Here is a 14,366-nt window from a genome sequence, read left to right as displayed (position 1 = left end):
CCCACTAATCTCATCTTCCATCTCAACCATCATCATTAGCCATCTCGATGAGCACGCACAATACTCCGCATAAGCCTAGGAACGGTCGCAGGAATTTCAATGGCAGCTTGACGTCGTCGGCCCAACCACCGATAGCCTCAGCCACAGCCACGGCCACTTCAGCTACCGCTTCTGAAAGCGAGCACGAAGGCCCGAAATTAGATAACAATAAGGGCCAGTCTGTTCCCCTTCCAATGCCTCCTCCAGGCCTCTCTAAAGCATCCGAAGCCCCAGCTGTAGACGTCGATCAGGCCGTTTGCTTCATTTGTGCTGAGCCTGTGTCTATATGGGCTCTGGGCCCTTGCTCCCATCGCACGTGCCACACCTGCACACTCAGACTGCGAGCCCTATTCAAGAATCGCGAATGCACTTTTTGTAAAGTGGGTGGATAACGTCACTCAAAACACAACTAATTGGAGTTTTACAGAAAGAGCAAGAGGACGTCATTTTCGTAAAAAGCGCCACTAAGCCTTACAACGAGTACTCAGGTATAGATAGCTGGCCTTTCGACTCGAAGCTTAACATACGTTGCGAAACTAAAGCAATCATGAGCACAACGCTCTCTATGCTTCGTTTCAATTGCGGCAAGTGCGATTATGTTGCTGCTGGATGGCAAGATTTGCGCGTACATGCCAAGAATATTCACAAAGGCACTCTCTGGTATGTTAGCTCTCGGGTGTTTTGAACTATCTGACTTTGCCAAAGCGATTTATGTATTCGATACAAGAAGGTGTTCACCCACGAACACAAACTCTTCTCGCATACTTCTCTCCTCCGCCACCTTCCGCCACTTCCATCTTACTCCGCCAAAGCTAGGAAGGTGCAGCCTGCAATAGACTCACATCCCGGCTGCGACTTTTGTCTGGATCATTGTCAGTCATTAGCTTTGATGTGGTATTGAACTAATCATCCCACAGTCTACAGTGAAGACGAATTGTTTAGACACATGCGCGAGAACCACGAGGAATGTTTCCTATGTAAACAGGCAGGTATCAGGATGCTCTAGTGGGTGAAAACTCTTCATTTTACACACTTCATAACAAAACAATCAAAAGCTTCAAAGACTATCCAGCGCTCGAGAAGCACTTTGTCTCAGACCACTACCCATGTCCAGACGCGACATGTGTCGATAAGAAGTTTGTAGTCTTTGGCAGTGAGCTAGATTTACGTGGCCACCAAGTTGAAGAGCACGGAGCCCATCTCACCAACAAAGAAAGAAGGGATGTAAGTCGACTAGAGGTCAACTGGAATCCACCTACAGAATCTGCACAACCAGCACAGACTCGTTCAGCTACCGGCAGTGGAAGAAGAGCCGCTTTCGGTGGACGGTTGACCAACCAACCTAACCAATCTGGTCAATCTGGCCAGTCATCAGCCGTGTCATCCGCACCTGCAACACCAAACGATCCTACACCAATTGACCCAGCAGTCGCAGCCCAACACGCCATGGTTATTGACAAGGTGATGAACTTTACCAAATCCAGCAACTCAGTTCAAGCGTTCAAATTTAGTATACGAGCGTTCAAGAATAGTGAATCTACAGCCAGAGACTTGATTCAGTCTTTAGTCTCAATTCTTAAGAACAATATCGACATTATAGCGTCAGTTGTCAGCCAAGTTGGTATTTTGCTCGACAATGCTGAGAAGAGTCGGGAGCTAGATGTGGCGTGGAAAGAGTACAGGGGAAAGAACAAGATAGCACAGAGCACCAGTAACGGTGGGTTTGCACAGCCTGGTCAGCATCAGCAGCAACGCATCGACAGCTTCCCCTCTCTTGGACCGTCAGCTGCTGCCAAAGCTGGTAGTCGAGCATTACCGGTATGGGAGCGCGACGCTAGCCAGCCTAGACGCCCACAGCGGATACCGCCCGGCTCATCTGCGTCTAGCTCCCACTACCCAGGTCTTGCAAGCAGCTCACAGCCACGCACTAGCACCGGGTGGAGCAGCGGTGGCGCCACCTCTTCTAATAGACATGCTTCCAATTTTCCCTCCCTGCCGTCGTCTGATGCCGTCGCTAAGGCGAACGCTGAGCGCAGGAAACTCTTCCAACCACACCAGCAAAGAATTGTTCAAGGACAGAGCTCGAGTGATGATGCATCATCTCCCAACAGCGACTCTAGGAATACAAATAAAAAGCAGCAGAAAAAGAAGCAGACTTTATTGACAATTGGGCTGTAATGTTTGCGTAGTTTAGTTGGTTTCTGATCTGATATAGAATACTCTATGCATAATAATGTTACTTTACAGTCATAATTTGGTTTGATTCGGGTATGCAATAAATGATTTTGTCGTGTCTATGAACAGCTCCTCTCTTTGCCGCATGCACAGCTCAATTCAGACTCCTGCTGACAGCATTCACCGAGAGCAGTTAATTGTTGCTGCAGTACAGTCATCTCCGTTGACATACTGCTGCTCGAGATTGTAGAGAGAATCTCCTCCATCAGTTGGGGCTTGATTTTCTGTGGAATGCGTATGTTGAATGGTCCGTTTGGCGCGAAGAGAGCCATCAAGAAGAGACCGTCAATGGGATCGTCAACTTGAAGCAATTTTCCAAATTGCGATCCATTAAATTCATCGAGGAGAGCCGACAGGCTGTCTTGTGAAGCTATACTTCTCTTGCCCACCACACGAATCTCCTTACTGTTCACAACCCGACCGACAGCGTTGATGAATTCACCAATTGAATCACCCGTCACACTGTCCAGAGAGCTGCCAATCTTAGACTGAAACAGCTTCCACGTGCTCTTGTTGAGAGTGATAGTGGTGAGTGATGATGTCATAATGCTTTCGCTCGGCTCAACCGGACTGAGTAGAGTGTAACCTCGCGGGAGTTGGGTGACTTGATCGAGTGGAAGCATAGCCTCGTAAGCATCCTGAATAGAAGTCCAGTAGCTTGGATATTTGAATCTAGCCACGTCGAGAAGGAGGAGCGAATCGTGCGCCTCGGAGTATCCACCAACGGGACTGAAGTGGCCTGAGCCAGTCTGACCGAGTGATGCCCGACTATACGACAATGCCATGAACATATCGCTACTCCTGGCAGCCATTTTAACGTCTTGGCGGAATTTATCGAGGCCCATGGGAGCAGAGTGGACGTGGGCATTGAGACCATTACAGCGCGCGATGCAGGTGAACTCTGTGAGTGAAATTCCAGTCTCTGCGACGCTCTGCAAGGATCTACAGCAATCGAGCATCTGAGCTGTGGGTTAGAGTGCTGATAGAATTGTGGTTTACACCGACGCACCTCCTGCTCATACCACCTCCAAGGACCTTTATAGCGTCGACCGGGATCCACTTCCAGAGCGTTTAGGATCATAACCAGCGTGCCGAGTCCACAATAAGCCGGCTCATTCTGAGTGACAAATTGGCTGGCGAGCGGGAAATACGCCTCCATATTCCCCTCTAATAAGGCATTTGCGAATATTTCTTTGCCTGGCTGGGAGCTGAACGATGTGCATTTTGGTGGCAAGGGCCTTTTGTAGAACGAAGCGGTTGGCTTGGAGATGGAAGGTCTGGTGATAGACTCCACTGTAGCTTTAGGAATGTCTGTCATCGTATGTCCGGCTAAATTTCTCAAACTTTGCATCGATTCGGGTGTTAGGACGGGAGTTGAAATGTCCGAATAAGAAGAGTGAAATATTTCACAAATCAAATTCTTTGGCTGTTGAAGGTATGAGTGGCGACTCGATTCACATCTCCGAAATCTCTGGTGATCAGCTTCCGAGGTTGTTGAACCGGGACTTCCATGCGATATGCTGGAAATAGCGCAAAACACCTCATACAGCGCGCACAGCGAACACGACTTGAATATTTATTCAAAGATGAATTTTATTTTCCACAAATTTCTTATCAGCATTCTTATCTTCCTTATCTCACTGTCTCTCACTTCCACCACTGAAAAATGCGGCTGCTGCCACACGAGCACCACAAACTCCAACTGAATGCACTTGGAGTGCTTGCACAGCGTAGACTTGCACGCGGCCAATGTCTCAATGAAACAGAGTCAATCGCTCTGATATCCACGGTGATACACGAACTCATTAGAGACGGCGAGTTGAGCGTCGCCAGGCTAATGTCTCTGGGTAAGAACATGCTTGGAAGGAGGCACGTCACTCCCGATGTTCCTTTCCGCATCAAAGAGCTACAAGTTGAGGGTACTTTCCCCGATGGCACGTTTTTAGTGACAATCCACCGGCCAATCTCAACTCTCGATGGCGATCTAGCACTCGCTCTCTACTCTTCATTCTGCCCTCTCCCTTCCAACGACCTCTTTCCACCTCATCCCCCCGAATTATACGCACCCGACAAGCAACCAGGCGCAATCGTTACCAAATTCGGAACGCCTAACGTCATCATCAACAAAGACAGATTGGCAATTAATCTAAAAGTCACTAACTTGGGCGACAGACCTGTGCAAGTAGGCTCGCATTTCCATTTCGTGGAGGTGAACAAACAACTCCAATTCGACAGGGGTAAAGCATATGGCAAGCGTCTGAATATTCTTGCAGGAACAGCTGTCAGATTTGAGCCAGGTGCCAGCATAATTGTCGCACTCGTTGATATTGGTGGCACGCAGTACATTTCCGGCGGCAGCAATATCGCAACTGGCACATACAACAAAGAAGATCGCCATAGAGTACTGGAGAATGTTCGACAGGCTGGTTTTGCGCATTTGGAAGAGATGGCACCGAAAGAATCGCTAAGCTCAGGCACACCCTTCTCTAGAGAGATCTACGTGTCTATCTTTGGTCCTACAACAGGCGACAGGGTGCGATTAGCCGATACAGATCTGTGGATCGAGGTCGAGCGAGATATGACTCATTATGGCGACGAGTGCAAATTTGGTGGCGGCAAGGTTCTCAGGGAGGGTATGGGGCAGGCTACGGGGAGGAGCGACTGTGAAACACTCGATACAGTCGTAACTAATGCGCTAATTGTTGACTGGACTGGTATATTCAAGGTGCGATTAGCGAATACACATATGTCTTACTCGCTAACACCCACGGCAGGCTGACATAGGTATCAAAAACGGTTTTATCAAAGCAATAGGAAAAGCTGGAAACCCTGATGTGATGAACGGGGTTTCAAACGACATGGTAGTTGGCGTTAACACGGAAGTTATAGCGGGTGAGGGTAATATTGTCGTGGCTGGTGCACAGGACGTACACGTTCACTTTATATCACCAGAGCTGTGTAGACAGGCGCTAGGCACAGGTATAACTACGCTGGTCGGCGGAGGCACCGGTGGACCGGCAGCTGGGACCACAGCGACTACGTGTACACCGGGGGCTAACCATATGGAAAACATCCTTGCAGCTACGGACGGGTTTGCCCTCAATTTCGCAATTACTGGAAAAGGTAATGACTCAGAATCCAAAGGACTGGAAGATGTCATCGAAGCTGGCGCAGCAGGTCTCAAGATACACGAGGACTGGGGAGCGACTCCTGCGTCTATCGACAACTGCTTAAATGTTGCCGACAAATACGATGTGCAGGTGAACATTCACACGGACACACTCAACGAGAGTGGCTTTGTAGAAAGTACAATTGAGGCTTTCAAAGGGCGCACTATCCACACTTATCACACCGAGGGCGCTGGAGGAGGGCACGCTCCTGACATCATAGTCGTCTGCGAACAAAACAACGTCCTGCCTAGCTCTACCAACCCCACGCGGCCATACTGCAAAAACACTCTAGATGAGCATCTGGATGTGGGTGTTACGTTGTCAAAATTCTCTTCTCGCTGATTATGCCACAGATGGTAATGGTGTGCCATCATCTTGATAAAAATGTCCCTGAAGGTGAGTTTTGTTTTATAGTGAACGAAGCAAGAGCTCAAACACATCACTCAGACGTCGCCTTTGCAGACTCTCGCATCAGAGGGGAAACTGTTGCAGCTGAGGATGTATTACACGATACTGGAGCAATCTCCATGATCTCATCCGATAGCCAAGCGATGGTGAGTATGACCGCGAAAAAGTTTCCCTACTAACACCAACAGGGACGAATTGGAGAGGTAGTCTCCCGCACGTGGCGCACGGCACACAAGATGAAAACGCTGAGGGGACATCTGGACGGTGCTGACGCGCAGAATCAGAACGACAACGAGAGAGTGAAGCGCTACATATCGAAATTGAACATCAATCCAGCGATGACGCATGGTATTGCGCACATTGTCGGTGATGTCCAGCCAGGCAAGCTCGCCGACTTGGTAATGTACCAGCCGCAGAACTTCGGCGTCAAGCCTGAGATAGTGATAAAGGGTGGATATATAGCCTGGGCAGCCGTCGGCGATGCCAATGCATCTATACCCACCGTCGAGCCTATAATTAGCTACGAGATGTTTGGTGCCTTGCATAAAGCGGCTTCAAAAAACTCTTTCAACTTTGTCAGCGACATCTCACTCAAGAATGGCAAGTATGATAGTTACAAACTCGACAAAAGGGGACTGGCAGTGAAGAAATGCAGGGATGTGGGCAAAAAAGATATGAAACATAACAACACTACTCCTCATATGCAGGTAGATCCTGAGTCGTATGAGGTGAGAGCGGATGGCATCCTCTGCACTGTCCCTCCATCAGATATTCTGCCTATGACTAAGCAATTCAATGTGTTCTAGTGGGTGCTATAATTTAATACATATATTGCTTCTATACTTCTATACTACGGACACTGCCATTCCGAATGCTGAACCTTGTGTACCGCGGCAAACTCCAGCGAACTCACTGCATGCCTCTTTCACGCGTCTCGCAGTGCGTGCACTTTGGTGGAATGTTAGCGGGGAATGTAATGCAAAACCATCTCCAAAAAACCTACGCATTGATTGTTTTAGTTACTTTCTCCTTATCCTGCATCGACGCCCTCGTGTACACGTCCAGCGGCTCCAGCACAGCACTCTCGACCCACCGCTCAGACTGAGCGGAGAGCTTGACGACGAACAGAAAAATTATCTCGCCAAGAATAGGCACCTGTGAGCGTGGGGCGTTTTGCGCTACACCTATCAAACTAGTTCGCACCATTGTAGCACCAAACTTCTTCAACAAGCCATCGACAATACTTTGCTCAATCGCAGGCAGGTTTCTTGTCTGAAATATTGTACTGGAGACGAAATCAGCCGCTGCTCTTAAAGCGTGTCTCTCGGGAATCTTGAGAGCGATAGTGGAAAAAGTTAGCAATCCCTCTAAAACCACTCCATCCAATTGCAAGAAAGCTATTGGGAGAGATTTAGTCAGCATTGTTAACATACTGAAGAACGTAGAAGTTATATCTGGGTATTCTTGCATTTGGAGTTCGTTGGTGAGTGTTTTGGAAATACTACTCCATGCGGTGGTTGTGAGTTGTAATATTATACTGACATACAGATCTCTCTTCTGCGGCTCCTGGTCAATTATAATCTTGGATCTATTGATAAGTGAGGTCGATAAGCTTAACCAGATGGAAGAGAGATGTGGTGAGGATAATGCCATTCCTGCTACATTGAGCAAGTCTTCTAATTGCGGTGTGAGGAGGGTTGGCTGGGTTGGGCTCAATGTCAGACTTTTTGCTATATCTCCGAATATCTTCTCATGTGTTAGTTGGGTAATGAAATAGAGCTGCACTCACACTCGATATGTCTGAATCAGAAGTAGCTTCAACGGAAACTTTCAATCCTATCTCCACAAAAGCCTTGCGCAACTGCATCAAAATCTCATTACCTCTGACCAGCTCAACTTGTGCGTAGTCGACATCATCATCGTAGTTGACAAGACCTTTAGATACAGCGAGCAAGTTGTCAAAAGCTACCAAAACACTCTCACGTTCAGCACTCTCTTTGGACTTGATGGTTGTGTCCAAGTTGGTGAAGATGATTTCGAGTAGTGGTTGAACGATAGCAATGAGTGGATCTTTAGCTTGAGCGGGAGGTAAGGCATTGACGATTGATACAATAGCCTGAATGACTTTCGACCTCTCGGAAACTGGTACGCTGGTGGATAAATTTTTGTGCAGTTCTCCAAAAGCACCTATTTCATTTATTAGGTGCTGCTTACAGTCACCGCATAGGCTTCTAAGGGCATTGGCTGCGGTTGTAGCTAGCTCCGCGTGTGACAGCCTCGCGACAACGAAATTTAGCAGTTGCGGGAGCACAGAAGGATGGTGAGAGATTTGCGGTGAGTATTCGTCTATAGTCGCCAGAAAGGTCTGCTGAGCGCGTTGGCTGTGGGTGGATATTACATTAATGATGTGTGAATCGAAAAACCGCACCACTGCATCGCTGTTCTCTGGTAATGCTTCCTGGATGGATTTGAATGCAAAAAAAACAGATTCAACTTTTTCGGAGGACTGCAGGGTGGTTGTTAGGCTGTTGAAAAGTAATTCGGTCAAGGCATCTCTGATGACGTAGTAGGAGTATATGAAAGTGTCGCCTACGATCTGTCTATAGCTGATGAATTGATCTCTGGCGAGTTGATTTTGGGCGAGCGAAGGTGGAAAGACCACTTTTGTAAGAAGAATATAGGACAGTTGGGAGAAGTACTGCTTGAAATGATCAGCGTTGGTTGGGTCATCTGAAAGAGATTCCTGAAGCTGGAACCAAATATCAAGCGAGCTCTCTGAGATTTCCTCATCACTACCCGCTAAGCCTGGAAAGGAGGTTGCAGACAAGGCTAGTTGAAGGAGACTGTGTGTGGTGGGTGATGTGGGATTATTCACTATGAACTCTGGATAAGATTCGACAAAAGTCAAGAGGAGGTTGATGATAGACTGGCTTATTTCATCTGATGATTCATTTTCTATACACTGCTGCCATAGTTGAGATGATAATGGACAAGTTAGAAGATGTGAAACAGGTATAGAATAATCTTTGAAAGTGATGAGAATTTCAATGGTGAGTGATACTTTATTGAAGTTATCTGGGTTGATCATGTTTAGGAGATTGTTCAATAGTCGATCTAAGAAGTCATGTGAGCTGTTGAACCTCAGATAGCACTCAATTGAGGTCGTTGTTGAGTCTAAATCGCTAAGATTGTTGATAATTGTATTTTCAATGTGATTCTTATGGGATTGTAGCTGTTGATGTAGTTGCTGAGATTGCTGACTACTTAGTTCGAATCTAACCAAATCTTCGAAAGCTACAGCTAATTTGAAGGATTCTGGGAGATTCAAAAGGCTGAGTGTGCTGAATAATTCATTCAAGCTCGTTTTCACCAGTAAAACGATAAGTGTAGAGAGTAATTTATTAGAAACAAGTCTATTACCGTTGTTTGAGTTGATATAAAATATCAATTTAGCCTTGAAATTCGACACTTCGGCATCATTTACACCACTTAAGTCATTAGACGCTTTTATCTGTGCAGTCAAAGCACCATAGAATTTGTAGATCTTATCATCACTCGTGAGTAGATCTTCCATCAATTGCCAGCCAACTGGAGACTTCTGTAAATTGAGCAGCTCATTCTGGTAAAATTTAATTGAATCGTTTGAATTTGGATTGATGATGTTAGCGATGATCACATCGACCGAGAACATGGTGGTGGTGATGAATGAAAGAACTAAATATATTTACGAATTGTTTATCCTTTTTCAATTTTATATTATAATTTATTCTCATCCATATGACTTGATGAGTTGGCCGATCTATGACAGTTATGAATCATTCACAGGGTAGATTCTTCGTCTCGTTCAGTAACCATCATGGATTTAAATTTTATCGGCGGTAATCTGAACTCTTTGCAGCAGAAGAGGTGCGCTTATTCTCATATAGGCTACTCGTGTAACTAACACGTCGCAGATCACCTTCTGGCGGTTTACGCGGTTCAACTGACCTGAGGAGAGGATACTCACACGCTTCTGCTAATGAGTTAGTCTTGTGCTTATTAGCTTACGCTATCTCACCCTGTTTAGCGACTATTTCAGCTCCGATGAAGAAGGTTTGTTAGGTTTGCCACCTTGAAATTATTCATATGCTGACATTAAGCAAGAAAACAACTTTAATGTCTCAAAGACTGACGCTTCACTTCCCCCAATCAGCCAAGATACCCCACCCATGTCTCCCGAGGACAAGCTCAATACTCCTCAAATAGGCTCTGATCTATTCACAAGCACCCAAAATTATACTCAGCGCATCACTCCACCCGAATCTCCTCCCCCAAACTTGAACAGCCAGCCTTCAAATGCAAATTTTCACCAAGACATACACCACATCAACAACAAATCGAATCTCAATGAATGGGCTCCTGCTGATATGGCTAGGCCACCTCAATCTCAGCGCAAATTCCATAATCTTCCTGATTGGAATATCCTAAACAGATCTGATGTACGTCATAGTGTCTCTGACAGGCCGCCAATCTAATACTCCCTAGAACCACCTTACATCCCACCCAATATCCCTCATTCAAGCTGACTTGGAGTGGTCACTCAGACATCTCATGTCAGAGCAAGTCTTCGAGCAGCTCCTTCACGACTCACTTGGAAGGTACCGCTTCAGACAATTTTTGGAAACACTCTCGCCAGACTCGGTCAGCAAACTTGATTGCTGGACTGACACTGCCGTATACGACAAGTTAGTTAATCAAATAAAAGTGGGTTGTGTTATTTATGTTGGTGCCCGAAGACTGACAGATGTCTAGGCTGGATCTGAAGTTCTCTATGAGCTTTATCTATCCTCATCATCATCAAATAAGGTCACCGTACCCCCAGTTCACACTGAAAATACCTTCCACGGTTTACAAAAGCTCTCCCAGACCAACTCTGGCTTGGGTCCCATTCAGCAGCACCTTCTCAGCTCTCTGTATGAGAATGAGTTCCAGCAATTCGTTCGCTTCAAGTTGGTGGAGAGAGCCAAGGTTAGACTCGGTAAGGCCATTCTCTCTGATCGCGAGAAGGATGGTCTGAGTGATGCTTTCGTCATTACAAATCCGAGACTTCGCGCCCATCCAATCGTTATGGCTAGTGATGGTTTCTCCAAGATGCGAAAGATTCACTGGGTTTCTGAGTGTATTCTGACATTCTATCTCAGGTCACCGGCTACCATCACTCTACCATTATCGGCCGCAACTGTCGCTTCCTGCAAGGTCCTGGTACATCACCGCAGTCAGTTCAGCGTATTAGAGAAGCTCTCAATAATGGTGTATCAATCACTGAACTTCTCCTCAACTATCGCGCTGACGGTACACCCTTCTTCTGCTTACTCAACATGATACCGCTGCACGACTCGCAGGGCCAAATCGCTTACTTTATTGGAGGTCAGGTCAACGTCACTGGGATACTTTCGTCCTCAAAAAATCTTTCTTTCCTGCTTGGAACGACGAACAGTGATTCTCAAGACATTGGTCTGATGGAGAACAAGGGTCTCACTTTTTCACCAACGATGAACAGATTCGGTAAACCCGAGGATGAGCCCATCGAAAATGACTACCATTCGATCAAGACCAAGACGTCGTCTATGCGATTGGCAGCTGGTCAGTCACCAGAATTTAGTAACGAAGGCGTGGGCGGAGACATGCTCACCAACAGCAGATCCAACCTGGGCAACGGTCAGGCGAGCATGGGGAGCAAGATGAAGAAGCTTTTCTCAAAGAGCAGACCGACCGACAATCTCCTGCCTAACAATAAGACAGGTCAGAGACTGTACGGTGCTGAGAATCTCGCCGGTAGTGAACCGCGTCCCCTCGAATCGCAGCTTGCGTTCTTTGAGCACACTTATACCAAAGTTAGTGATGATGCGGTGTGATAAGCTCAGCTAACGCTCATTCTCCAGCTAATGGTGATCAAACGCAATAAACGAGAGATCGTTTTCCTTACTCCCGAGTTGCTCCTTTTCTTGGGTTTGCCTACGAAGACTTCTTTCGACAGAAATTATTCAACTCTGCACCACGCATCTCTCACCAGCGTGCTTTCATGTGGTCCAAAGCGCAATGCTGAGACTAAGGCATTGAAGGAGCTTGTCAAGGATGCTTTCAAGCGTGGAGAGCCGCTTTCTACTAGAGCGGGTATACGTTACTTAGGTAAAGCTAGCCTTTTCCAGCGCACTTCTGCTACCGATGTAAGACACGGCGTTCTCCACCTAACTCCAATGCTCGACAGGGAGGGCCAGTGCTTCGCTTATGCTGCTGTCTTTTCTTGAATCGTTTTTTATATCGCGTCTCTCGTCTTTCTTGAAGAGACTCTGCTTACGAAATGAAATACCAACACTTCAAATCAACTTAACAAAATTGTTGCTCGAAATAGCTTACCTGATTTTCTTTATAATACTAACTAGTCACGCAATTTGCATAAGATGTTGTATTTAGTCATACTCGTAGCCACTATTGTAACATAAATTTACCTTCTCGAAGCTAGTTGAGACCTGAAGATGAGCGGATTAAAAGCGTGATAATATAACCGAATTATAGCGCGAAGTAAAAGCTGTTAGTGTATCCAATTTTCACCTAATTTATCTCATCTTTTTGTAATCAAGCTGGTCGAGGCAATCTGCATCTACCGAATGCGCAAAAAGGAATTGTTCCAAGACATCAATATTTCGCTGCGGCACATCTCTCCCCCTGCTCTTAAATTACGGATCAGCTAGAGGAGAACGTAGGAGGAGATGCACTGAGGGGTTTAAACGTATAAAAATAGCTCTCCAAACTTGAAAGTCATGCAGTCTTTCCGACAGCTCCATTCTCCTACTTCTGCTCACTACGCCAACGCGCACTTGTAATTATTACCACAATCAGAGTCCAAAAGCAACACAATCATGCACTTATTTCCTACTCGAGTCTTTAAATATTTTATCACACCATGCCTATTCGCTTGGTCTGCTCTTTCTTCCATCAATCGCTCACGAGCTTGGTAAGACATTGAATTGAGAATTCATTTACAGAATGTTTGAGCACTGTTCAATGATTTCAAGATCAACTTAAAACTATGGCGTCTTCTTGCGCCCCCGCTCAGTTGATCAGAGTCATGCCTCAACCTCAGAAATCAAGTCGGGGCAACCACTGAGTAGCTAAGTCGATGTAAAAAACCCAGCTGATATGTTAGACAACTGTATTGAAGTATAAATGCTCAAATTATGCCCCAAATCATCAATTGAGTACACTTCGAAATCTAGCACTGACAAAAGGCACGATGTTTAAATAGCACTATATTCATGGACTTATGAGCATTTTTACTCTGTTCGTTCATCACCATTCAGTCAATATTCGAAATTTGATATCACCCTGGAACATGCGATAGAGGGGATACGAAGGAGATGACGCACTTCAACGATACACTTGATTATTATAAACCGAAAAAGTTGCATACAGCCAAATATCTTGAGTATTGAACTGAATAGACGCGTTTTGAGTTTTTCGTCGCGTGGCGACCTTAAGACTAAATGACGACTCCAGGAAAAAAGTAAGAAGACCCGACGCAGTTAGGCGTTCATTAAATGGTTCATGCAAAGCTACTCTTAAATCGGGACTTTGGTATCACCGGGTGCATTTCGAAAAATCATATTATTAAGTCGGAAGTTTTACGGTAAGTGTTTGAATCACGAACAGCAGTGAATTATAAGTGAGTGCTTTTAAATCTCAAATCTTACCCTGCGACAGACAACGTCCAGCTTGACTAGCGAAGAGTGTTACACAGCTTCAGTCACGATCAGCAACTCTTCGAACTCCTAACATAGCTATTCGCTACAAAATGTCTCTAAGATTACCCAGATTTAAGTAGTTACTTGCTGAGACGAGTACGTCATTGAGCATACGACCGGCTCGTTCAATCTTTGACTAAAGTGCAGGTGCAATGGTACAAATGCGCTCTACTGAAGCGCCTTAGTCTGATAAAGAGTTAAGACCGTAATAACTCAAATCGCATGGGCATGGACCCTTAGCGTACTCTGTAAAGCATTTATGCATCAAACCTATAATTAGCAGTCACGTTTGTGTATTTCTAAGTCAAAATGCTTCAACCAAGTCTTTAGCATGTCAACAAAAGAAGCATTATCATATACAGAAAGCATGTCCTTGGCCTGTGTAGCGTGTTAGCATTGGTGCATAAGAACAAACGCTTTCTCATGGCAGTGTTCTAGTCAGCGACCCGTCTTGGCTATTCACCACCAATTTTCAGTGTAATAATTTTCAGTGTTGACACTAGTAAACAATCATCATATAGAACTGACCACCATGAGAATAGAGCATTAAAGAAACTCACACTCTCAGTCTGGCTGACAGTGCAGTCAGTTGCAACAGAAACAGCCTTAGTTTTCTTAAATGAATTGTTGAAAGAGTGCATAGTTGCTGGCAAAGTTGGGTAGTTGGTAGTCAATGGGATGACAGCAATTTGGTTTACACGTGTAGTATAGAATCAGGTTAGGTGAACAAGCA

The 14,366-nt window shown here is 45.7% G+C and overlaps 5 protein-coding genes across 5 annotated transcripts; 3 read left to right on the top strand and 2 right to left on the bottom strand.

Moving 5' to 3' along the window:
* Positions 1 to 47: 47 nt before the first annotated feature.
* Positions 48 to 2,217, top strand: J056_001619 (LIM domain and RING finger protein; the record flags this gene model as incomplete). The annotated part of the gene is made up of 5 exons (XM_009271247.1): positions 48 to 419; positions 467 to 699; positions 745 to 911; positions 957 to 1,044; positions 1,095 to 2,217. 5 exons carry the CDS (start codon positions 48 to 50, stop codon positions 2,215 to 2,217), a joined length of 1,983 nt encoding a protein of 660 aa, XP_009269522.1.
* A 116-nt stretch (positions 2,218 to 2,333) lies between these two features.
* J056_001618 (Glutathione gamma-glutamylcysteinyltransferase) lies at positions 2,334 to 3,592 on the bottom strand (the record flags this gene model as incomplete). The annotated part of the gene is made up of 2 exons (XM_009271246.1): positions 2,334 to 3,233; positions 3,284 to 3,592. 2 exons carry the CDS (start codon positions 3,590 to 3,592, stop codon positions 2,334 to 2,336), a joined length of 1,209 nt encoding a protein of 402 aa, XP_009269521.1.
* A 348-nt stretch (positions 3,593 to 3,940) lies between these two features.
* On the top strand, positions 3,941 to 6,658 carry J056_001617 (Urease; the record flags this gene model as incomplete). Its single annotated transcript, XM_009271245.1, has 5 exons — positions 3,941 to 4,999; positions 5,049 to 5,750; positions 5,798 to 5,840; positions 5,892 to 5,998; positions 6,041 to 6,658. The coding sequence occupies 5 exons, from the start codon at positions 3,941 to 3,943 to the stop codon at positions 6,656 to 6,658; spliced, it is 2,529 nt and encodes an 842-aa protein (XP_009269520.1).
* Positions 6,659 to 6,697: 39 nt separating this feature from the next.
* Positions 6,698 to 9,543, bottom strand: J056_001616 (Importin-13; the record flags this gene model as incomplete). The annotated part of the gene is made up of 3 exons (XM_009271244.1): positions 6,698 to 6,800; positions 6,856 to 7,598; positions 7,642 to 9,543. 3 exons carry the CDS (start codon positions 9,541 to 9,543, stop codon positions 6,698 to 6,700), a joined length of 2,748 nt encoding a protein of 915 aa, XP_009269519.1.
* Positions 9,544 to 9,708: 165 nt separating this feature from the next.
* Positions 9,709 to 12,139, top strand: J056_001615 (Phototropin-1A; the record flags this gene model as incomplete). The annotated part of the gene is made up of 8 exons (XM_009271243.1): positions 9,709 to 9,758; positions 9,806 to 9,874; positions 9,919 to 9,944; positions 9,996 to 10,330; positions 10,377 to 10,595; positions 10,644 to 11,000; positions 11,033 to 11,725; positions 11,774 to 12,139. The coding sequence occupies 8 exons, from the start codon at positions 9,709 to 9,711 to the stop codon at positions 12,137 to 12,139; spliced, it is 2,115 nt and encodes a 704-aa protein (XP_009269518.1).
* Positions 12,140 to 14,366: the final 2,227 nt, after the last annotated feature.

Source organism: Wallemia ichthyophaga (assembly GCF_000400465.1).
Source record: "Wallemia ichthyophaga EXF-994 unplaced genomic scaffold scaffold17, whole genome shotgun sequence".
In the NCBI taxonomy this organism is placed as follows: Eukaryota; Fungi; Basidiomycota; class Wallemiomycetes; order Wallemiales; family Wallemiaceae; genus Wallemia; species Wallemia ichthyophaga.
This window is presented reverse-complemented; position numbering and strand designations above follow the sequence as displayed.